This window comes from Engystomops pustulosus, chromosome 1 (genome assembly GCF_040894005.1).
Source record: "Engystomops pustulosus chromosome 1, aEngPut4.maternal, whole genome shotgun sequence".
Classification (NCBI taxonomy): Eukaryota; Metazoa; Chordata; class Amphibia; order Anura; family Leptodactylidae; genus Engystomops; species Engystomops pustulosus.
The window spans coordinates 287,153,296-287,177,420 of NC_092411.1; the positions used below are offsets into that span (position 1 = coordinate 287,153,296).

General features: G+C 48.9%; 2 protein-coding genes across 4 annotated transcripts; one reads left to right on the top strand and one right to left on the bottom strand.

Moving 5' to 3' along the window:
• The first annotated feature begins 3,317 nt into the window (after positions 1-3,317).
• Positions 3,318-8,770, top strand: NAGK (N-acetylglucosamine kinase). Of its 2 annotated transcripts, XM_072126372.1 has the most exons (10): positions 3,318-3,413; positions 4,655-4,739; positions 5,112-5,210; positions 6,182-6,323; positions 6,436-6,546; positions 6,852-6,964; positions 7,306-7,393; positions 7,561-7,658; positions 7,930-8,008; positions 8,087-8,770. In XM_072126372.1, exons 1-10 carry the CDS (start codon positions 3,358-3,360, stop codon positions 8,275-8,277), a joined length of 1,062 nt encoding a protein of 353 aa, XP_071982473.1. In that variant the 5' UTR covers positions 3,318-3,357; the 3' UTR covers positions 8,278-8,770. The 2 variants fall into 2 exon arrangements, with proteins under 2 accessions (XP_071982473.1, XP_071982474.1); XM_072126373.1 differs by lacking the exon at positions 4,655-4,739 and having other exon boundaries at positions 3,354-3,413.
• A 6,290-nt stretch (positions 8,771-15,060) lies between these two features.
• Positions 15,061-22,556, bottom strand: PAIP2B (poly(A) binding protein interacting protein 2B). Of its 2 annotated transcripts, none has more exons than XM_072126374.1 (4): positions 22,363-22,556; positions 20,536-20,687; positions 20,278-20,454; positions 15,061-15,447 (listed from the first exon to the last, which is right to left on the bottom strand). In XM_072126374.1, exons 2-4 carry the CDS (start codon positions 20,677-20,679, stop codon positions 15,391-15,393), a joined length of 378 nt encoding a protein of 125 aa, XP_071982475.1. In that variant the 5' UTR covers positions 20,680-20,687; positions 22,363-22,556; the 3' UTR covers positions 15,061-15,390. The 2 variants fall into 2 exon arrangements, with proteins under 2 accessions (XP_071982475.1, XP_071982476.1); XM_072126375.1 differs by lacking the exon at positions 22,363-22,556 and adding an exon at positions 22,224-22,310.
• Positions 22,557-24,125: the final 1,569 nt, after the last annotated feature.

Below are 24,125 nucleotides of genomic sequence, written 5' to 3' on the forward strand. Positions count from 1 at the left end.
CTGATAACAGAGAGTAATAGATTGTATCCCCCCCCCCTGTACAGTCTCCTCTCCCCAGGATGTAATGGCTGATAACAGAGAGTAATAGATTGTATCCCCCCCTGTACAGTCTCCTCTCCCCGGGATGTAATGGCTGATAACAGAGAGTAATAGAGTGTATCCCCCTGTACAGTCTCCTCTCCCCGGGGTGTAATGGCTGATAACAGAGAGTAATAGATTGTATCCCCCCTGTACAGTCTCCTCTCCCCGGGATGTAATGGCTGATAACAGAGAGTAATAGATTGTATCCCCCCTGTATAGTCTCCTCTCCCCGGGGTGTAATGGCTGATAACAGAGAGTAATAGATTGTATCCCCCCCTGTACAGTCTCCCCCCCCCCGGGATGTAATGGCTGATAACAGAGAGTAATAGATTGTATCCCCCCCTGTACAGTCTCCTCTCCCCGGGGTGTAATGGCTGATAACAGAGAGTAATAGATTGTATCCCCCCCTGTACAGTCTCCTCTCCCCGGGATGTAATGGCTGATAACAGAGAGTAATAGATTGTATCCCCCTGTACAGTCTCCTCTCCCCGGGATGTAATGGCTGATAACAGAGAGTAATAGATTGTATCCCCCTGTACAGTCTCCTCTCCCCGGGATGTAATGGCTGATAACAGAGAGTAATAGATTGTATCTCCCCCTGTACAGTCTCCTCTCCCCGGGGTGTAATGGCTGATAACAGAGAGTAATAGATTGTATCCCTCCCTGTACAGTCTCCTCTCCCCGGGGTGTAATGGCTGATAACAGAGAGTAATAGATTGCATCCCCCCTGTACAGTCTCCTCCTCCTCCAGGATGTAATGGCTGATAACAGAGAGTAATAGATTGTATCTCCCCTGTACAGTCTCCTCTCCCCGGGATGTAATGGCTGATAACAGAGAGTAATAGATTGTATCCCCCCCTGTACAGTCTCCTCTCCCCGGGGTGTAATGGCTGATAACAGAGAGTAATAGATTGTATCCCCCCCTGTACAGTCTCCCCCCCCCCGGGATGTAATGGCTGATAACAGAGAGTAATAGATTGTATCCCCCTGTACAGTCTCCTCTCCCCGGGATGTAATGGCTGATAACAGAGAGTAATAGATTGTATCCCCCCTGTACAGTCTCCTCTCCCCGGGGTGTAATGGCTGATAACAGAGAGTAATAGATTGTATCCCCCCCCTGTACAGTCTCCTCTCCCCGGGATGTAATGGCTGATAACAGAGAGTAATAGATTGTATCCCCCCTGTACAGTCTCCTCTCCCCGGGATGTAATGGCTGATAACAGAGAGTAATAGATTGTATCCCCCTGTACAGTCTCCTCTCCCCGGGATGTAATGGCTGATAACAGAGAGTAATAGATTGTATCCCCCTGTACAGTCTCCTCTCCCGGGGTGTAATGGCTGATAACAGAGAGTAATAGATTGTATCCCCCCCCCCCCTGTACAGTCTCCTCTCCCCGGGATGTAATGGCTGATAACAGAGAGTAATAGAGTGTATCCCCCTGTACAGTCTCCTCTCCCCGGGGTGTAATGGCTGATAACAGAGAGTAATAGATTGTATTCCCCCCCCTGTACAGTCTCCTCTCCCCGGGGTGTAATGGCTGATAACAGAGAGTAATAGAGTGTATCCCCCCTGTACAGTCTCCTCTCCCCGGGGTGTAATGGCTGATAACAGAGAGTAATAGATTGTATCCCCCCCTGTACAGTCTCCTCTCCCCGGGGTGTAATGGCTGATAACAGAGAGTAATAGATTGTATCCCCCCCTGTACAGTCTCCTCTCCCCGGGATGTACTGGCTGATAACAGAGAGTAATAGAGTGTATCCCCCTGTACAGTCTCCTCTCCCCGGGATGTAATGGCTGATAACAGAGAGTAATAGATTGTATCCCCCCCCCCTGTACAGTCTCCTCTCCCCAGGATGTAATGGCTGATAACAGAGAGTAATAGAGTGTATCCCCCTGTACAGTCTCCTCTCCCCGGGGTGTAATGGCTGATAACAGAGAGTAATAGATTGTATTCCCCCCCCTGTACAGTCTCCTCTCCCCGGGGTGTAATGGCTGATAACAGAGAGTAATAGAGTGTATCCCCCCTGTACAGTCTCCTCTCCCCGGGGTGTAATGGCTGATAACAGAGAGTAATAGATTGTATCCCCCCCTGTACAGTCTCCTCTCCCCGGGGTGTAATGGCTGATAACAGAGAGTAATAGATTGTATCCCCCCCTGTACAGTCTCCTCTCCCCGGGATGTACTGGCTGATAACAGAGAGTAATAGAGTGTATCCCCCTGTACAGTCTCCTCTCCCCGGGATGTAATGGCTGATAACAGAGAGTAATAGATTGTATCCCCCCCCCCTGTACAGTCTCCTCTCCCCGGGGTGTAATGGCTGATAACAGAGAGTAATAGATTGTATCCCCCCCTGTACAGTCTCCTCTCCCCGGGAGTAATGGCTGATAACAGAGAGTAATAGATTGTATCCCCCTGTACAGTCTCCTCTCCCCGGGATGTAATGGCTGATAACAGAGAGTAATAGATTGTATCCCCCCCTGTACAGTCTCCTCTCCCCGGGATGTAATGGCTGATAACAGAGAGTAATAGCTTGTATCCCCCCCTGTACAGTCTCCTCTCCCCGGGATGTAATGGCTGATAACAGAGAGTAATAGATTGTACCCCCCCCCCCCCCTGTACAGTCTCCTCTCCCCGGGGTGTAATGGCTGATAACAGAGAGTAATAGATTGTATCCCCCCCTGTACAGTCTCCTCTCCCCGGGATGTAATGGCTGATAACAGAGAGTAATAGATTGTATCCCCCCCCCCCCCCCCCTGTACAGTCTCCTCTCCCCGGGGTGTAATGGCTGATAACAGAGAGTAATAGATTGTATCCCCCCCCTGTACAGTCTCCTCTCCCCGGGGTGTAATGGCTGATAACAGAGAGTAATAGATTGTATCCCCCTGTACAGTCTCCTCTCCCCGGGATGTAATGGCTGATAACAGAGAGTAATAGATTGTATCCCCCCTGTACAGTCTCCTCTCCCCTGGATGTAATGGCTGATAACAGAGAGTAATAGATTGTATCCCCCTGTACAGTCTCCTCTCCCCGGGATGTAATGGCTGATAACAGAGAGTAATAGATTGTATCCCCCCTGTACAGTCTCCTCTCCCCGGGATGTAATGGCTGATAACAGAGAGTAATAGATGGTATCCCCCCTGTGGCTGACACCAGGGAGCAGTAGAGCAGGCAGTAGTAGCAGGTGATGGAGGATACAATGTATCTGGGATGTGATACAGGGAGGGGGCGGGGCTTGTCACTTCCTCCTTCCTCGCTGTCAGCTGATCCGAGGTCACATGACCAGCACTGCCTGTACAGCCAGCATGCCAGCCGTGTATGGCGGAGTGGAGGGGTGAGTGGGGTGTGCTGGGGGGGAGAGGAGTGTGGGGGGGTGTGAGCGGAGTGTGGGGGGGTGAGCGGGCGGGTGAGTGGAGTGTGGGGGAGGGGTGAGTGGGGTGTGCTGGGGGGGAGAGGAGTGTGGGGGGGTGTGCTGGGGGTGAGCGGAGTGTGGGGGAGGGGTGAGTGGAGTGTGCCTCCTGTATGTAGTGTAGACAGGAGGAGATGACAGCCGCGGCTCTGCTACATTGTCCTGTATGTCATCCATGGGAGGGGCTTTACACCACATACCTGATTACAGGATAGAGAAGTCATGTGACTATTAACCCCTCGCTGCCCTAGTGGACAGAGGGTTCCCCGTAACCCTCACAAAAGATCTTGGGAGGTTTTGGGCTTTGTTGGGGGCTCCTCACTCTCCTTACAGAAATGATTATTCCTACTGACCTTATAGATTGTGGGGTCGTGGGATTATGTGGGGTCAGGGGTTTTTAGAAGAGTTGGATCTGAGGGCTAAGGGTTGGCGTGGTCTGTACCCGGGTATTGTGGTCACTGGTGATATGGGCTCCATACTGGTAGTGTGGTCACCTAACAGGTACAAGCCACCGCCCACTGAGGTGGACATCACAGTCACTGTCCAAAATTCTCATCCTGCAATTGACACATTGCAGAAGGATCCGAGATCCATCAGACCAGACATCCTACACATCCTACACATCTTACACATCTGTCACACCTTGAGGCAGGACATTAGGAGAAGATAAGAACTTTTGATGAACGTGATATGGAACACGAGATGTTCTCCTCCGTGGTTTAGTTTCCATCTTTTTGGATCTTTTGAGTGGAGGACGCAGGAGAAGACCTTTCACCATGGAGATGATAAGAGAACTGATGTCCTTATTGGTGTTGATGAGGAGAACATTGCGTTTCACGGTGACTTCTCCATCCACTTCATGATGAAGTGATCTCCGTCCTCGATGATGACAATGAGAAGATGACATTTGACCCAGACTTCTCCCTAAGTGGATGAGGAAGTCATTTATTGATAGTGATGATCAGGAGATGATGAGGAGATGACATCTGCCATCACTTCTCCATCCAAAACTATTACAACGCGCCCTGTATATTGTAGGGTCACCACCTGCTGCTGCCCTCTGGTCTTCTACTCTCGGGTTATATAACAATATTTTGATGACCTATTTCCTTGGAAACCTTCTTCTTCTAACTTTGTCCTGATGCTTCTCACTGTGGTCTCTCCAGGGGAGGATCACACTCCATAGCGGTGCTCATCTCAGAAAATGGACGGATCTTGTGTGAGACAGAAGGACCATGCTCCAACCACTGGGTAAGGAACAAGGAATGACCAAGACTTTGTATCAGGGCGGTAGAAAGTCAAAGTCTCCACAAGTCAACTGTAGGCTTCATTGTGGTGGGAAGATCAGTGCCTCATAGTGACTGTGACCACTACTACCCCTCTCGTCATGGACCAGAACATCTTCTGCCGATCTGGCAGAATCGGTTTTGGGCAAGTTCGGTGAGATGGGAATCTGGTAATTGATGTATATGGTGACCGGTGGAGAAGACGCAAATCAGATTGTTCAAAAATAACTAAGACCTAGAAGATATCTGCAGAGTTGTGATGTCCTGCATGTACCACCAGTGCTCTACATTTCACCTCTGACATCTCTCCTTACTTTTTACTATCTTCTATCCACAGTTGGTTGGCACAGACAGATGTTTGGAGGTGATCAACTCCATGGTGACAGAGGCTAAGCAGAAGGCAGGGCTGGACCCCCAGGTCCCTGTCCGATGTCTGGTAAGGCTGGAAGGGTGGAGATGGGCCAATTTCCTTTGATGTTCTTCTGGGTTTGATTCTATAGAATTATCTGATTCATCAGATTCTACTCCCTTTGAATTAAAAGTTGCCCTAAAAAGTTTTTGTAGGACGCTCTCTCCTAGTACAGCGCCCAGCTGATTGGTTTGGTAATAGCCCGGTATCCCATGTACGTGGACCGGGACCATTGGCTGTGGCCGAGAACCTCTGAGTTGTCCTTCCATTATGGATGGTTCACTATAATGACTCCCAGAAGCCGTCCAGATACCACTCCAAGGTCCTTGACGATGACCAATACTACCAGCTCCTGGTTCTCCTATCAGGACTTCTCGAACTCTGACCCGGTTAGGGACTTAGTACTGTGGAGAGATAGACCCTGAAAAAACCTTCCCACCTTTCTATGGTCACTCGTTGCTAGCAGTGATATAAGGTCCCCTTATCTAGAGTCCCGGAACTTTATCCCAGACTGGACGTCTGGTCTCTGGTGTGTCAAAAGTTTTATATTTACTAAAATCCATCAATTTTTGGTACAGAAAATCCAAGGAAGCAGCAACCTTGAGTAGTTACGTGAAAGTTACAAAGTTTCAGCTTCTCCATGGAGATGACTACTTGTTCTGCTTCCTTGGATCTTCTACCTATGACCTACAGGAACCTTGGAGCTGGTTTGGTTAGATGCTTTTGGATCTTGAGGACTCCTCCTGTATTTTTGTTGGCCAACATTTTTGGGCAATACATAGATTTTTTTGTTGTTGCACAGAGCTGTTTGTCTTCTAAGTTCACTAAAGTTCCAGATGTGAGGACAACCTGGGTTCTGTAGCCATATTGTCTCTATTGCCCCAGCTCCAATTTTTAAACAATAATTGACCACTGATGATACCTATCACATTGCTCTTGCCTCCCCTGCTGGTTCAGTGTCTGGTCATGTGATAATGGCTTTACCTTGATGATTCCAGGGCATGTCATTGAGCGGTGGGGAACAGAAAGAAGCCATCGATAAGCTGACTGCGGAGATGGGTCAACGCTTCCCGCAGCTCAGTGAGAACTACCTCATCTGCAACGATACCATAGGAGCCGTAGCGACTGCTACAAAATCAGGTCTGATCACCCCCTTCATCATCAGGTCATAATATTCCTGACCACTCACATTACCGATTAGATCTTGAGAATGTCTCTAGTTGGATAACATTTCACAAAATCCTTCCTCCAGGGGGCGTTGTACTGATATCAGGAACCGGATCTAACTGCAAACTGGTGAGCGCTGATGGCTCTGTGACCGGCTGTGGAGGCTGGGGGCATATGATGGGTGATGAGGGATCAGGTGAGGGTAAAGTCCATCTATAGTCATGTGTGTGTTATAGTATGTTATATGTGGTGGTCAGGGGTGCACCAGCTACGAGGCGGCTTGAGCCTCTTGCATCAGGCAGCACCACCTGCAGCAAGATGGGGGGCAGCATCGGGGCACAGGTCAGCCCGGGTATGAGGTACAGCATGGAGAACCTACTTACTAAAAAAATAACCTGATACATTACTAGTGCACGGGGCAGAGGGGGGGGGGGGATGCAATAGCTCGCCTCATGGAAGCAGAGAGATTAGGATCATCTCATCTGTCCTGTCTCTTTGTAGCGTACTGGATAGCCCACCGCGCCATGAAAACCGTGTTTGACACCATCGACAACCTGGTGGAACCAGAACACGACATCAGCTACGTGCAGGAAGCCATGTACAGCTACTTCCAGGTAATCCTCCCCCATACCGTACAGCATATAGTCCAGCATGGCGTTCATCCCAAGCATGCCGGAGTATCGGGTACATCATGCACATCCACATGACTACTGCAGCCAATCACTGGCCTCAGTAGTTAGACTGGCATGTGCGGCTGTGGACTGTGATTGGCTGCACATGTACATGATGTCATCACTGCAGAACAAGCAGAGGGCACTGCTCGAGCACCGGCACCGACCCTCCCCCCCAGGAGACTGAACAGATGGGGAATAGTAACTTCATTTTATTACCAAGTGTTATTTCTGCCCGTAAAGCCCCTTGAACCGGGTCATGTCTGTCATCATTATGTTTGCAGGTCTCTGACCGCTTGGGGATCCTCACCCATCTCTACCGAACCTTCGATAAGTCCAGGATTGCAGGATTCTGTGTCAGGGTGGCAGAAGGTAAGTGCACAGTTATCTCCACATGGGCACGGTGCTGCGGGCTGGCTCCCCCATGGGCGCGGTGTTGGCATCTGTATTGTGGGGGGACAATGTTACAGACCGCCCTGTTACTGATGCCTATCTGTGATGGAGACATCTCCCCTCGCCTGCTTCTTCCTGCATTTCAGGTGCAAACAATGGGGACGCCTTGTGTCGCTCAGTGTTTCGTTCTGCCGGTGAAGTCCTTGCTCGCCATGTTGTGGCCATCATGCCGAAGATTGATGAGGTGGGTCGCTAATACGTCATCTCCCATCATCCATCTTACTATTCCTGTGACACATACAACTTCCTACTGTGCATGGTCACCTCTTCTCTAGAGGCCAATGCCAAGCAGCTGCCATCCAGGCAAACACAATGATGGGATGAACCGTGTGGAGTAGGTCTTAGGGTTGGGGTCGTTGATTCAGAGTCGGGAAGAAAATTTTCCAATAAAAATGGGCCAGTAATTTATGGCTTCCACCTCTAGTCTCCATGTTTCGGCCTTTGTCCTGTTTCAGGTCTTATTCCGAGGGGATCTGGGCCTCCCAGTTCTGGCTGAGGGCGCGGTGTGGAAGAGCTGGGATCTCCTGAAGGACGGTGAGTGCTTCTCGTGGTTCTTTATGGTCAGGTGGTGATGATGTGACCCTTGGTATGACCGAGCGCTATCTTCTACAGGCTTCATCTCTGTCCTGGACAAAGCTCGGAGCACTCCCTATGGAAGACTTCTTACTCGATTCAGTCTTCTGAGGTTGAAGCACTCATCCGCTGTGGGCGGAGCCAGCCTCGCGGCAAAGAACATCGGGATTGATTTACCCCTCAACTACCAGGAGAACGTAGACGTCTTCTACACACACAGTTTTCCGTAATCTCCTGCAGGACCTGCACATCACCCGGCTCTCAGCCATTAGGGAGACCTTGGGACCTCCAGCTACTTGCCATAGTAGAGAAGCACAACTCCTCCATGTTTGACATGGGCATCCTGATGGTTGGGCACTGGCTGGGTCCTATGCGGGAGAGTATACAGCCCTACTATACCATACATATGTACCTATATGGAAACAGAGGTCTAGACCTCCGCTCGGAGGATTGTCTGATGTGGAGATTTCCTTCTCCTCTAATGATAAGGCCTCTGAGCCCGTCCACGTACACCCCACCGGGCGACTCCACATGAAATGTATTGTACTTTGTTTCTGTTGTAACGAATGTGTCTTCACACCGAAACACATGGAGCCTCAGATATCACAACGCGGGATGGGAGGAGCCTCATTCTACGTTTTATACATTGATTTTTTGATAAGAAAATGTATTCGCTGATTTGCTCCATTTAATTACAAAAAAATAAAATTTGCATAACTTGTACATCTGGTTAATAGAGAAATTTATGTGAAAAGGTGGATGGTAGATTAGATACAGCAATACTAATGTCCAAGTATTATAGATAACTACTATAATACTGCCCCCTATGTACAAGAATATAACTGCTATAATACTGCCCCCTATGTACAAGAATATAACTGCTATAATACTGCCCCCTATGTACAAGAATATAACTACTATAATACTGCCCCCTATGTACAAGAATATAACTACTATAATACTGCCCCCTATGTACAAGAATATAACTACTATAATACTGCCCCCTATGTACAAGAATATAACTACTATAATACTGCCCCCTATGTACAAGAATATAACTACTATAATACTGCCCCCTATGTACAAGAATATAACTACTATAATACTGCCCCCTATGTACAAGAATATAACTACTATAATACTGCCCCCTATGTACAAGAATATAACTACTATAATACTGCCCCCTATGTACAAGAATATAACTACTATAATACTGCCCCCTATGTACAGGAATATAACTACTATAATACTGCCCCCTATGTACAAGAATATAACTACTATAATACTGCCCCCTATGTACAAGAATATAACTGCTATAATACTGCCCCCTATGTACAGGAATATAACTGCTATAATACTGCCCCCTATGTACAGGAATATAACTGCTATAATACTGCCTCCTGTGTACAAGAATATAACTGCTATAATACTGCCCCCTGTGTACAAGAATATAACTGCTATAATACTGTCCCCTGTGTACAGGAATATAACTACTATAATACTGCCCCCTATGTACAAGAATATAACTACTATAATACTGCCCCCTATGTACAAGAATATAACTACTATAATACTGCCCCCTATGTACAAGAATATAACTACTATAATACTGCCCCCTATGTACAAGAATATAACTACTATAATACTGCCCCCTATGTACAAGAATATAACTACTATAATACTGCCCCCTATGTACAGGAATATAACTACTATAATACTGCCCCCTATGTACAGGAATATAACTACTATAATACTGCCCCCTATGTACAAGAATATAACTACTATAATACTGCCCCCTATGTACAAGAATATAACTACTATAATACTGCTCCCTATGTACAAGAATATAACTACTATAATACTGCCCCCTATGTACAGGAATATAACTACTATAATACTGCCCCCTATGTACAAGAATATAACTACTATAATACTGCCCCTATGTACAGGAATATAACTACTATAATACTGCCCCCTATGTACAAGAATATAACTACTATAATACTGCCCCTATGTACAGGAATATAACTGCTATAATACTGCCCCCTATGTACAGGAATATAACTGCTATAATACTGCCCCCTGTGTACAAGAATATAACTACTATAATACTGCCCCCTGTGTACAAGAATATAACTACTATAATATAGCCCCCTATGTACAAGGATATAACTACTATAATATAGCCCCCTATGTACAAGGATATAACTAATATAATACTGCCCCCTATGTACAAGAATATAACTACTATAATACTTCCCCTATGTACAAGAATATAACTACTATAATACTGCCCCCTATGTACAAGAATATAACTACTATAATACTGCCCCCTATGTACAAGAATATAACTACTATAATACTGCCCCCTATGTACAGGAATATAACTACTATAATACTGCCCCCTATGTACAAGGATATAACTAATATAATACTGCCCCCTATGTACAAGAATATAACTACTATAATACTGCCCCTATGTACAAGAATATAACTACTATAATACTGCCCCCTATGTACAGGAATATAACTACTATAATACTGCCCCCTATGTACAAGAATATAACTACTATAATACTGCCTCCTACGTACAAGAATATAACTACTATAATACTGCCCCCTATGTACAGGAATATAACTACTATAATACTGCCCCCTATGTACACTCTCTGTACAGCGCTGCTGTTAGTAATAGGCAGAGGGGAGGCTCTTGCTGGGTCATGGCTGCTATTTTGGAAAAGAATCTGGGTCACGTCTCCTCCTATAAGTGGAAGCAGATGGACCGGTTCCTATGTGATCCTAATAATTACCAGCCCACAGACTGCGCCCTCCCTGCAGGGACAGGACAGGGTGACAGGGCGGATGTGCAGACGTCTCGTATACATGAAGCCTCGCAGAACATAGGAGACAGGGAAGGAGATAATACTGAACCCTCTGCCCATCCACAGCCATCGTGTCCTCCTCTGTGGTCTACACATCTGCAGGAGTCTCACGTAGTAACAGCAATGTCCGGCTCATACTACACATACACTCATCACCGCCAAAAAATTGCAGTAGGAAGAAATTCTGTGTCTGCAGTGATGAGATATAAAGTGATTACAACATTAGAATGGAAGGAGAAGACAGAAAGCACTAATAGGAGGCTCTCAGGTCCTGCCCGCAACGCATGCCCGAGCATACCAGTAGGGGGCAGTGTGTCCTCCTATCACTACTAGGGGTGACTGTCCTATACCATGGCTCCCCACATCATCACACCAGCAGGGGGCAGTGTGTCCTCCTATCACTACTAGGGGTGACTGTCCTATACCATGGCCCCCACATCCTCACACCAGCAGGGGGCAGTGTCCTCCTATCACTACTAGGGGTGACTGTCCTATACCATGGCTCCCCACATTATCACACCAGCAGGGGGCAGTGTGTCCTCCTATCACTACTAGGGGTGACTGTCCTATACCATGGCCCCCACATCCTCACACCAGCAGGGGGCAGTGTCCTCCTATCACTACTAGGGGTGACTGTCCTATACCATGGCCCCCACATCCTCACACCAGCAGGGGCCAGTGTGTCCTCCTATTACTACTAGGGGTGACTGTCCTATGCCATGCCCCCCACATCATCACACCAGCAGGGGGCAGTGTGTCCTCCTATCACTACTAGGGGTGACTGTCCTATACCATGGCCCCCACATCATCACACCAGCAGGGGGCAGTGTCCTCCTATCACTACTAGGGGTGACTGTCCTATACCATGGCCCCCACATCATCACACCAGCAGGGGGCAGTGTCCTCCTATCACTACTAGGGGTGACTGTCCTATACCAAGGCCCCCCCACATCCTCACACCAGCAGGGGGCAGTGTGTCCTCCTATCACTACTAGGGGGTGACTGTCCTATACCATGGCTCCCACATCATCAAACTAGCAGGGGGCAGTGTCCTCCTATCACTTGGTGAATAGGAATCTTTCTGGATTCCTACAAACAATAGATCAATAGACCCCCCCCCCCTCCCCAACCAGACAGAGGAAGACGTCCAGGACCCTAGAGAGCGGGTCCTGCACCTGGTAACACTAACTATGGCCGTGAACCTCGGAGGTCATCACACTGAACCCTCCACACAAGAGGAGGTCAAAGACAGGAGACCCTGGATGTTGGACCCCTGTACCTTGTATTCAGAGCTGGATCGGTCACATGACAAAGGGCACCAGCCCCTGATGGTGGATCCTACGTTAACAGTAATGGGTTCCGGCCAACATATGGTTCCAGTTTGTCCAAAAAAAAAAAAATTGGGTGTGTGCCACACCCATCCATGTCCATCAAACCAAAATCTATCCCTGATGACACAATGTTAGTGGTAGAGGCAGGATCTCCCGCTACGAGAGGCGGCCATTTTGAATCACAGCCGTAATATGGATAAAAGACAGATGGCGTCGTACACCCAGAAGACGAATAAGAGTGAATAGAGGAGCTAATACTTATGTCTAGCCTCCTGCCCAGCTCGCTACCCGCTGTGGCCTAATACAAGACACGGTCCGAGCCTCTATACCGAGCCTCACAAGCCCGAGGGGACCGCAACCAAGGCAAAAAAACCTACTGAATATGAATGAACTCCAAAACTTCCATGTGACTCGCAAACATGACACCACAACGAGGGCCCCTCTCAATACCCTTCTAGAGGACTTCATGTATCATCGGTCTCCCCCCCCCGACTAAATACAGGGGTACACAGGTAGCAGCCTCTACGATTGGGCCCAGAAGAATCAGACAAGCCCATATCCAGTTTTGGGAACACATCCTGAACACTCATGGTAACACAGCGCAGGCTCCAATTTAAGTTCTGTAAGGAGGAGGAGCCTAAAAACTAAGCGCAGAAAGATTGTGCGCGTTACGTAACTGCCGCCACGTAGGACTTCTGTAACTGCTGCAGTCTACATTCATCCCGCAGCCTCCGACCTCTTGCTCCCCCTGCAGTTTCATACGTGTGGCTGGGTGAGGCTGCCCTTCTGCGCTTTGGCTTCCGTTTAGAAAAAGATGGATACATATACGTATCCGTTTTTACTCCTACCGTAACTTTCCGTTCTTTGAGTGGGTATTATTTATATAAATATTATTATATTTTTTTATTAAAAACACGATGGTTGTAACGGCTATAGCCGTTTTTTTTTTTTTTTGGTAAACCGATCTGTTAAAATATACTTTGAGATATTTGAAGATCGGTTTAAAAAAAATAAATAAAAATACCCCCCTCAAAGAACGGAAAGTTATGGCCGGAAGCTGAACGCAGTGCTACTTCCGTGCTCCCGTTTGTTTACGTGGAGCATGGACCCGAGAGATGCAGCGTGAGAGAGGCAGAGGGGTAAGTAAATGTTTATTTTTGTTATTTACTTAGCCCCCACCTGGCCACCAGTGGTTTTTCTTTTTTTCTCGGACAACCCCCTTTATTGTCCCTCCGGTTCAGCTCCGTCATTTGCTCTTGGCTGATGACCTCCTGTTCTGGTCATGGATGCAGCAGCGACATGTACAGACAACAAGTGACAACAGACCCTCATAGTCCAATGTAATCCTCACACAAGTCACCTGCGAGGGCGTCGATTGGCTACAGCAGTCCCATGACAAATACGAGAAGCCATCGGCCACAATAAGACGCATTGTAACGGTCAACATGACGCTCGGCTAATCCCGGGAGCAAGGCGGCTCCAATTACCACGTGACAGGAGAGTCAGCTCTCAGCACTTTCCCACTGCTCCGGAGAGACCGCCGAATATTGCTGGCAATTTTGGTTTCTGCTGGGTTTTGGAACCTAGAAACTCTAGATCCGCATTGTGTATTTGTCTTTTATTTATTTTATTTATGAGAATCCGCACAAAGCCCGATTCTTGTCTACCTGCCAGATACCAGAAAAGGCCCATTATTCGATTACAACCCTCAGCATGCCACGTCAAGCAATGCTGGGAGTGATACTTTGTAAACACTTTGATTCTATGGATTCGTTCAAAAGGTTTAACCTCTTCCTGACCAAGGCCTTTGACCCAAATCTTTATGACACACACAAGCCCTGGCCCTAGCAGAGCCTCATGCAGAACACACCAAGCACTCAGACGCATCCAATGATCAGGCGGCTTTATTTTTGTGATTTTTTTTTTCTTTTCTGTCTGCGGCTTTCCATATCACATCATAAAAACATTATGGACAACCCCCCGCCCGGCCCCCCCACAGGCAGTGTTAAAAGATAGCTTATTCAATGGTCTCTTAACAGGCTCTGTGCATTACAATCATTGCAGATAGATAGAGACTAAGGGAGAGGAGGTAACGGGGGGCAACCCCTGGACTCAATGTTAAAGGGAGACCCTGGTAGCAATAATTTTTACTAGTGATATCTTTAGCCTGGATCATGGAAAGCTCCGTCTACATTATCAATGGACAGGGAAAGAAGGGGACGCCGGCCGGAGGTCTTGTACGCCGGCACTCGAGACACAATGACAAGGTCCCTGACTCTGATGGCATCACCATGGCGCAGCCATGCTGGGGATGGGGGGGGGGTCCCCCTAGACGGAGGAGACCCCCTGTAACATCATTCAGAGTCAGCCAAGACACATAGCTTAGTGTTTTTGAGGAATCACAGACAGCAGCTTAGATGCAGCATAATCGCAATGGAGAAGCAAGTGGCGGGCGCTGGGGAGGGCACATTGACGACGTACAATGTCCACAATGCAAGCGAGTCCCCCCATGATGAAGAAGAACGCGGCCCCCCCAGAGGGGCGCTGAACACTGAAAATAACACGCTGGGCTCAGGAAAACCTCTCGTCCTGAGTAAAGCTGAAATCAGGAAAAAAAAAAAAAGTTAAAATAAAAAAAATACCATCTTGCGCCTCAAGCTGTTGTGACCTCGAAATGGCACCGAAATCCACGTCCCCCCAATTTCATATAGAGACGCGGGAAACGGCACCATGTGGCTGCGTGGCCTCCGGTGTGGAGGGATGATAAGAGGAGGCGGCGGAGGGGAGAGAACTTTTAAGATTTGGGGGTTTTTGGGGGGGAATTTTCCACGATGTTCGGTGGCGTTTTCTGATGAAGGTCGAGATCGTGAAAAACAAAAGCAAAAAAAAATATATAAAGTCCGACAGGTAAACCACCAAAATAGATGCTGTAAGAGGGGAGGGAATCAAGACGCCTGAAGAACATTCCCCACACAGAAGGTACTCGAGTCACAGTGTCACCGCCTCCCGAATACACCCCCTCCCCCCAAAAAAAGGTATTGTGCAGCTTTGTCCTGAAGATTAAGGAAAAAAAACAGTCTTTTTTGTCTTTTTTTTTTTGTTTTGATTTTAAAAAGGTGAATGTAAATGTTCAATACTTCACTCCGGGCACAAACTCCTTCGCGTCTGGGTTCAGGTTGCTTTTGCTCTGAAAAAAAGAGAACAAAAAAATTTAAAATGTTACATTTATAAAAAAAATTGAAGGAACGCAGCGCAGCCCTGGAAGCGTAGCCTGACCCGCCCCCCATTCACTTCTTTACGGATATTCGTCACCTGACGCTTTGTATCACACGTTGTTACATTGTGTCGAGCGGATTCCAGTGGGATACATCGCCCGGTGACTCGTCCTCTCCCCTGAATACAGCGAGAGGAGGGAACAGAGGGAGCAGCCTGCGATTGGGGCGTCTCCCAAGTGATGTCACTGCCCTTATATGGTCAGTGACAGAACCGGAGCGCCCCCACCTGCCAAGCCACGTATCCGGAGGATGGAAAGTTGCAGTTTGTTACATCTTTCCATCTGGTCTTTTACACCGGAAATGTCTCATACTGAGCAGATAGAGGCAACAACTACTCCTCCATCTGCCAGCGTGTACCACTATGTGACGGGATCCCAGCCTCAGGCTCGTGTTCGAGGGCGACACTTATATGGGACACTTCAGGGAACTCTACAAATACTGGTAACCACTGCAGTTGGATTTCCAATGCAAACAACCTGGATGATGTGTATGATGTCTACTGTTACAGTGACTGCACCAGCAGCAGAATAGTGAGTGCAGGGGTGATGGTGGTGGGATTTTGGAACTGATATTGGACACTGGATTGGACTTCTTAATGCAATACTTTGGACATTAGACCAGTGTGAGGGAGGGAGTGGGCATAGGAATCAGTTTAGTGTAGGGTGCATTTTGTTATTAAAAATTTTTTTTTTTTTTTTTTTAAATGTATTGCAAAAAAATAAATTTTGGGGGGTGTAGGATGTGTTATTTGTGTGGAGTGGTCTGTAATTAGAGGGTGGAGGGTGTGTTCATATATGATAATGATATCTTATGTTAGCTAGGTGTGAATGAGGCTGGACCAGCAGGTGAGTTGTTTATATTTTGTATATATTATACGTAATGTTTTGTTTTATGTTTTTGTTATGTTTTATATTATATATTTTAATAAAAGATCTACAGGATGTAACTCAGGATCAGTACAGGATAAGTAATGTCATGTATGTACACAGTGACTGCACCAGCAGCAGAATAGTGAGTGCAGCTCTGGGGTATAATACAGGATGTAACTCAGGATCAGTACAGGATAAGTAATGTCATGTATGTACACAGTGACTGCTCCAGCAGCAGAATAGTGAGTGCAGCTCTGGGGTATAATACAGGATGTAACTCAGGATCAGTACAGGATAAGTAATGTCATGTATGTACACAGTGACTGCACCAGCAGCAGAATAGTGAGTGCAGCTCTGGGGTATAATACAGGATGTAACTCAGGATCAGTACAGGATAAGTAATGTCATGTATGTACACAGTGACTGCACCAGCAGCAGAATAGTGAGTGCAGCTCTGGGGTATAATACAGGATGTAACTCAGGATCAGTACAGGATAAGTAATGTCATGTATATACACAGTGACTGCACCAGCAGCAGAATAGTGAGTGCAGCTCTGGGGTATAATACAGGATGTAACTCAGGATCAGTACAGGATAAGTAATGTCATGTATGTACACAGTGACTGCACCAGCAGCAGAATAGTGAGTGCAGCTCTGGGGTATAATACAGGATGTAACTCAGGATCAGTACAGGATAAGTAATGTCATGTATGTACACACTGACTGCACCAGCAGCAGAATAGTGAGTGCAGCTCTGGAGTATAATACAGGATGTAACTCAGGATCAGTACTGGATAAGTAATGTCATGTATGTACACAGTGACTGCACCAGCAGCAGAATAGTGAGTGCAGCTCTGGGGTATAATACAGGATGTAACTCAGGATCAGTACAGGATAAGTAATGTCATGTATCTACACAGTGACTGCACCAGCAGCAGAATAGTGAGTACAGCTCTGGAGTATAATACAGGATGTAACTCAAGATCAGTACAGGATAAGTAATGTCATGTATGTACACAGTGACTGCACCAGCAGCAGAATAGTGAGTGCAACTCTGGGGTATAAAACAGGATGTAACTCAGGGTCAGTACAGGATAAGTAATGTCATGTATCTACACAGTGACTGCACCAGCAGCAGAATAGTGAGTACAGCTCTGGAGTATAATACAGGATGTAACTCAAGATCAGTACAGGATAAGTAATGTCATGTATGTACACAGTGACTGCACCAGCAGCAGAATAGTGAGTGCAGCTCTGGAGTATAATACAGGATGTAACTCAGGATCAGTACAGGATAAGTAATGTCATGTATATACACAGTGACTGCACCAGCAGCAGAATAGTGAGTGCAACTCTGGGGTATAAAACAGGATGTAACTCAGGATCAGTACAGGATAAGTAATGTCATGTATGTACACAGTGACTGCACCAGCAGCAGAATAGTGAGTGCAGCTCTGGAGTATAATATAGGATGTAACTCAGGGTCAGTACAGGATAAGTAATGTCATGTATGTACACAGTGACTGCACCAGCAGCAGAATAGTGAGTGCAGCTCTGGAGTATAATACTGGATGTAACTCAGGATCAGTACAGGATAAGTAATGTCATGTATGTACACAGTGACTGCACCAGCAGCAGAATAGTGAGTGCAGCTCTGGAGTATAATACAGGATGTAACTCAGGATCAGTACAGGATAAGTAATGTCATGGATGTACACAGTGACTGCACCAGCAGCAGAATAGTGAGTGCAGCTCTGGGGTATAATACAGGATGTAACACAGGGTCAGTACAGGATAAGTAATGTCATGTATGTACAAGGTGACTGCACCAGCAGCAGAATAGTGAGTGCAGCTCTGGGGTATAATACAGGATGTAACTCAGGATCAGTACAGGATAAGTAATGTCATGTATGTACACAGTGACTGCACCAGCAGCAGAATAGTGAGTGCAGCTCTGGGGTATAATATAGGATGTAACTCAGGGTCAGTACAGGATAAGTAATGTCATGTATGTACACAGTGACTGCACCAGCAGCAGAATAGTGAGTGCTGCTCTGGGGTATAATACAGGATGTAACTCAGGATCAGTACAGGATAAGTAATGTCATGTATGTACACAGTGACTGCACCAGCAGCAGAATAGTGAGTGCAGCTCTGGGGTATAATACAGGATGTAACTGAGGATCCGTACAGGATAAGTAATGTCATGTATGTACAAGGTGACTGCACCAGCAGCAGAATAGTGAGTGCAGCTCTGGAGTATAATACAGGATGTAACTCAGGATCAGTACAGGATAAGTAATGTCTTGTATGTACACAGTGACTGCACCAGCAGCAGAATAGTGAGTGCAGCTCTGGGGTATAATACAGGATGTAACTCAGGATCAGTACAGGATAAGTAATGTCATGTATGTACACAGTGACTGCTCCAGCAGCAGAATAGTGAGTACAGCTCTGGAGTATAATACAGGATGTAACTCAGGATCAGTACAGGATAAGTAATGTCATGTATGTACACAGTGACTGCACCAGCAGCAGAATAGTGAGTGCAGCTCTGGGGTATAATACAGGATGTAACTCAGGATCAGTACAGGATAAGTAATGTCATGTATATACACAGTGACTCCACCAGCAGCAGAATAGTGAGTGCAGCTCTGGGGTATAATACAGGATGTAACTCAGGATCAGTACAGGATAAGTAATGTCATGTATGTACACAGTGACTGCACCAGCAGCAGAATAGTGAGTGCAGCTCTGGGGTATAATACAGGATGTAACTCAGGATCAGTACAGGATAAGTAATGTCATGTATATACACAGTGACTGCACCAGCAGCAGAATAGTGAGTGCAGCTCTGGGGTATAATACAGGATGTAACTCAGGATCAGTACAGGATAAGTAATGTCATGTATGTACACAGTGACTGCACCAGCAGCAGAATAGTGAGTGCAGCTCTGGGGTATAATACAGGATGTAACTCAGGATCAGTACAGGATAAGTAATGTCATGTATGTACACAGTGACTGCACCAGCAGCAGAATAGTGAGTGCAGCTCTGGAGTATAATACAGGATGTAACTCAGGATCAGTACAGGATGAGTAATGTCATGTATGTACACAGTGACTGCACCAGCAGCAGAATAGTGAGTGCAGCTCTGGAGTATAATACAGGATGTAACTCAGGGTCAGTACAGGATAAGTAATGTCATGTATGTACACAGTGACTGCACCAGCAGCAGAATAGTGAGTGCAGCTCTGGGGTATAATACAGGATGTAACTGAGGATCCGTACAGGATAAGTAATGTCATGTATGTACAAGGTGACTGCACCAGCAGCAGAATAGTGAGTGCAGCTCTGGAGTATAATACAGGATGTAACTCAGGATCAGTACAGGATAAGTAATGTCATGTATATACACAGTGACTGCACCAGCAGCAGAATAGTGAGTGCAGCTCTGGAGTATAATACAGGATGTAACTCAGGATCAGTACAGGATAAGTAATGTCATGTATGTACACAGTGACTGCACCAGCAGCAGAATAGTGAGTGCAGCTCTGGGGTATAATACAGGATGTAACTCAGGATCAGTACAGGATAAGTAATGTCATGTATGTACACAGTGACTGCACCAGCAGCAGAATAGTGAGTGCTGCTCTGGGGTATAATACAGGATGTAACTCAGGATCAGTACAGGATAAGTAATGTCATGTATGTACACAGTGACTGCACCAGCAGCAGAATAGTGAGTGCAGCTCTGGGGTATAATACAGGATGTAACTCAGGATCAGTACAGGATAAGTAATGTCATGTATGTACACAGCAGCAGAATAGTGAGTGCAGCTCTGGGGTATAATGCAGGATGTGAGTACGTACCAATATGTCCTCTGAACTGTGGGCGTCATTGACTGTGAGACCATTTAACTGCTGCTGCAACTGCCCCACCCCCTGCGGCAGGTCACGTGACGGGATGAACCAGTCCTGATCCTCTTCGTCCAGCATCTCCTGGAAGCAGCGGTCCAGGAACTCCTGCTCCTGTAGCTCCTCCTCCACCTGCGGAGACACCCCGGGGTGAGCTCAGTGTACAGTACCCCCCAGCGCCCCCTGCAGGCCGCACACAGCCCCGCCCCTCACCTGTCGGTTGAAGTCCTCCTCGTTCTCCATCCACATGTATTCTGCGAATGGATTGTTCTCGTTCTCGTCGTGTCCGTTCACCACCTGCTCGTCCTTGGATTTGTTGTTGGACGAGGAATTCCCGATGTTTGAGCCGTTCATCATGGCGGTATCTGGGGGGGGAGAGGAGGAGCGGGGTCAGGGGGGGTCCACCCACTACTACTGACGTGCACTACATGGTGGAGCTACTTATATGTACACCGGGATTATGTGTATGTGGCACCATATGGCAGCATTATGTACATGTACACCGTGTGCACGATACAGGCCCCCGGCTGACCGCCATACGCTGCTCAGCAGTATATGATATGTACACGACAGCAGCACTAGGTGCACACTATGGCAGTATTAGAACCCTGCTGCACCTCCACACTCCAACATCTGCTGCATGACACAGGGGGTGCGGTATTATGTGTCACCAAATCATCATGTCCCTGCTCAGAAGAAGAATACCAATAATCCCTCCGGATTATCAGCTAATCTGCCCGTGCTCAGGGCCCCCGCATTATCAGCTAATCTGCCCGTGCTCAGGGCCCCCGCATTATCAGCTAATCTGGCCGCGCTCAGGGCCCCCGCATTATCAGCTAATCTGGCCGCGCTCAGGGCCCCCGCATTATCAGCTAATCTGGCCGCGCTCAGGGCCCCCGCATTATCAGCTAATCTGGCCGCGCTCAGGGCCCCCGCATTATCAGCTAATCTGCCCGTGCTCAGGGCCCCCGCATTATCAGCTAATCTGCCCGTGCTCAGGGCCCCCGCATTATCAGCTAATCTGCCCGTGCTCAGGGCCCCCGCATTATCAGCTAATCTGCCCGTGCTCAGGGCCCCCGCATTATCAGCTAATCTGCCCGTGCTCAGGGCCCCCGCATTATCAGCTAATCTGCCCGTGCTCAGGGCCCCCGCATTATCAGCTAATCTGCCCGTGCTCAGGGCCCCCGCATTATCAGCTAATCTGCCCGTGCTCAGGGCCCCCGCATTATCAGCTAATCTGGCAATGCTGAGGGCCCCCGCATTATCAGCTAATCTGCCCGTGCTCAGGGCCCCCGCATTATCAGCTAATCTGCCCGTGCTCAGGGCCCCCGCATTATCAGCTAATCTGCCCGTGCTCAGGGCCCTCGGATTATCAGCTAATCTGCCCGTGCTCAGGGCCCTCGGATTATCAGCTAATCTGCCCGTGCTCAGGGCCCTCGGATTATCAGCTAATCTGCCCGTGCTCAGGGCCCTCGGATTATCAGATAATCTGCCCGTGCTCAGGGCCCTCGGATTATCAGATAATCTGCCCGTGCTCAGGGCCCTATCAGATAATCTGCCCGTGCTCAGGGCCCTATCAGATAATCTGCCCGTGCTCAGGGCCCCCGGATTATCAGATAATCTGCCCGTGCTGAGGGTCCTCGCATTATCAGCTAATCTGCCCGTGCTCAGGGCCCCCGCATTATCAGCTAATCTGCCCATGCTCAGGATCCCCGGATTATCAGATAACCTGCCCATGCTCAGAGCCTCCGGATTATCAGATAACCTGCCCATGCTCAGAGCCTCCGGATTATCAGATAATCTGCCCATGCTCAGAGCCTCCGGATTATCAGATAACCTGCCCATGCTCAGAGCCTCCGGATTATCAGATAATCTGCCCGTGCTCAGTGTCCCCGGATTACCAGATGGTGTCCCCGGTGCGGGCACTGGGTGTCGCTGTGGAGCTGCGGGTGACGCGGTGTTATGGGCCCGGGATATAACGGCCGCCCCGCAGCCTCCCTCTGTCTCCCGGTCCCCGGTGACGGCTCCTCCCCCTCTCACCTGGTGTCGCGCTGCTGCTGCTGCTCTCCGGTGTCGCGTCCTCTTCCTCCTCTCTGGATGTGGCGCCGTCCGCTATCCCCCGTCCTCACCGATCACCTCGTTCACTATGGCGAGCGTCTAGGCCACGCCTCTCGTCCCGCCTCACAGGTGCCGGGATTGGCCGGCGTTACGTGTCAGTCAGCGCTCGTCCCACGCTCTGATTGGCGGTTGGGAAAACGTGACCAGTACGTGGCGGGCGTGTCTTGCATCGTACGCTACGTAAGGACGAAGGATACGTACACACGTGGGGAAGCTGCGGACCCCTGTGCGATATGACGTCATGACCCTGGGCAACGCGGAACGGCCGGGGGCGGAGTTTGAGGAGAATCGACAAGCGCGAAAAAGTGAGGGGCGGAGCTTATCTAGGAAGTAACCACTTAGCGGGCGGGGCTTGGTGGCTGGTTGTGGGAGTGGTTTGTATTCTGACCCGTGCGCGCTGGCTGGGCGTGGTGTCGTGGGAGGGAGGGGCCTGGTGACGTGTTGTTTACAGCCGCGCGGTGTGTGCGGGAGTCGTGGTGGTCACGTGCCGCCGCCATCTTGCCCCCCCCCCTCTCTGCATTCCAGGAGCTCTGCTTGCTGTCAGTGAACAGGAATGTGCTGGTTTATTCCTAGAGGCTGGAACCTCCGTCTGTTGGTGGAAGGGTTGTCACAGCTGAGGTTTTGTTCCAGTTGTTTAAGTTATTAACTATTTCTGTCTATTGTCTTCATCTAAAAAAATGTAAAAATTGGCATTTTTACTTTGAGGTCATTGAGGACGATAGAAAGTGTCAGTTTTTCACCAGAGCCCGGCACAAAGCAGGTTGGACTTGCTGCAGTGTGGTACCACCAGGTTGTTCCACAGACACGACTCTGTTCACGCTGGCAGCCAAGGCGAGGTGCAGAGTCACTGAGCGGTCTCGTGGTCAGGAACAGGCAGATGGTCAAGGCAGGCGGCAAAGATCCAAGGTCGCCGAAGGAGCAGGAGGTCAGGGCTGGCAGCGAAGGAGCAGGAGGTCAGGGCTGGCAGCGAAGGAGCAGGAGGTCAGGGCTGGCAGCGAAGGAGCAGGAGGTCAGGGCTGGCAGCGAAGGAGCGGGAGGTCAGGGCTGGCAGCGAAGGAGCGGGAGGTCAGGGCTGGCAGCGAAGGAGCGGGAGGTCAGGGCTGGCAGCGAAGGAGCGGGAGGTCAGGGCTGGCAGCGAAGGAGCAGGAGGTCAGGGCTGGCAGCGAAGGAGCGGGAGATCAGGGCTGGCAGCGAAGGAGCGGGAGGTCAGGGCTGGCAGCGAAGGAGCGGGAGGTCAGGGCTGGCAGCGAAGGAGCGGGAGGTCAGGGCTGGCAGCGAAGGAGCGGGAGGTCAGGGCTGGCAGCGAAGGAGCGGGAGGTCAGGGCTGGCAGCGAAGGAGCGGGAGGTCAGGGCTGGCAGCGAAGGAGCGGGAGGTCAGGGCTGGCAGCGAAGGAGCGGGAGGTCAGGGCAGGCAGCGAAGGAGCGGGAGGTCAGGGCTGGCAGCGAAGGAGCGGGAGGTCAGGGCTGGCAGCGAAGGAGCAGGAGGTCAGGGCTGGCAGCGAAGGAGCGGGAGATCAGGGCTGGCAGCGAAGGAGCGGGAGGTCAGGGCTGGCAGCGAAGGAGCGGGAGGTCAGGGCAGGCAGCGAAGGAGCGGGAGGTCAGGGCTGGCAGCGAAGGAGCGGGAGGTCAGGGCTGGCAGCGAAGGAGCGGGAGGTCAGGGCTGGCAGCGAAGGAGCGGGAGGTCA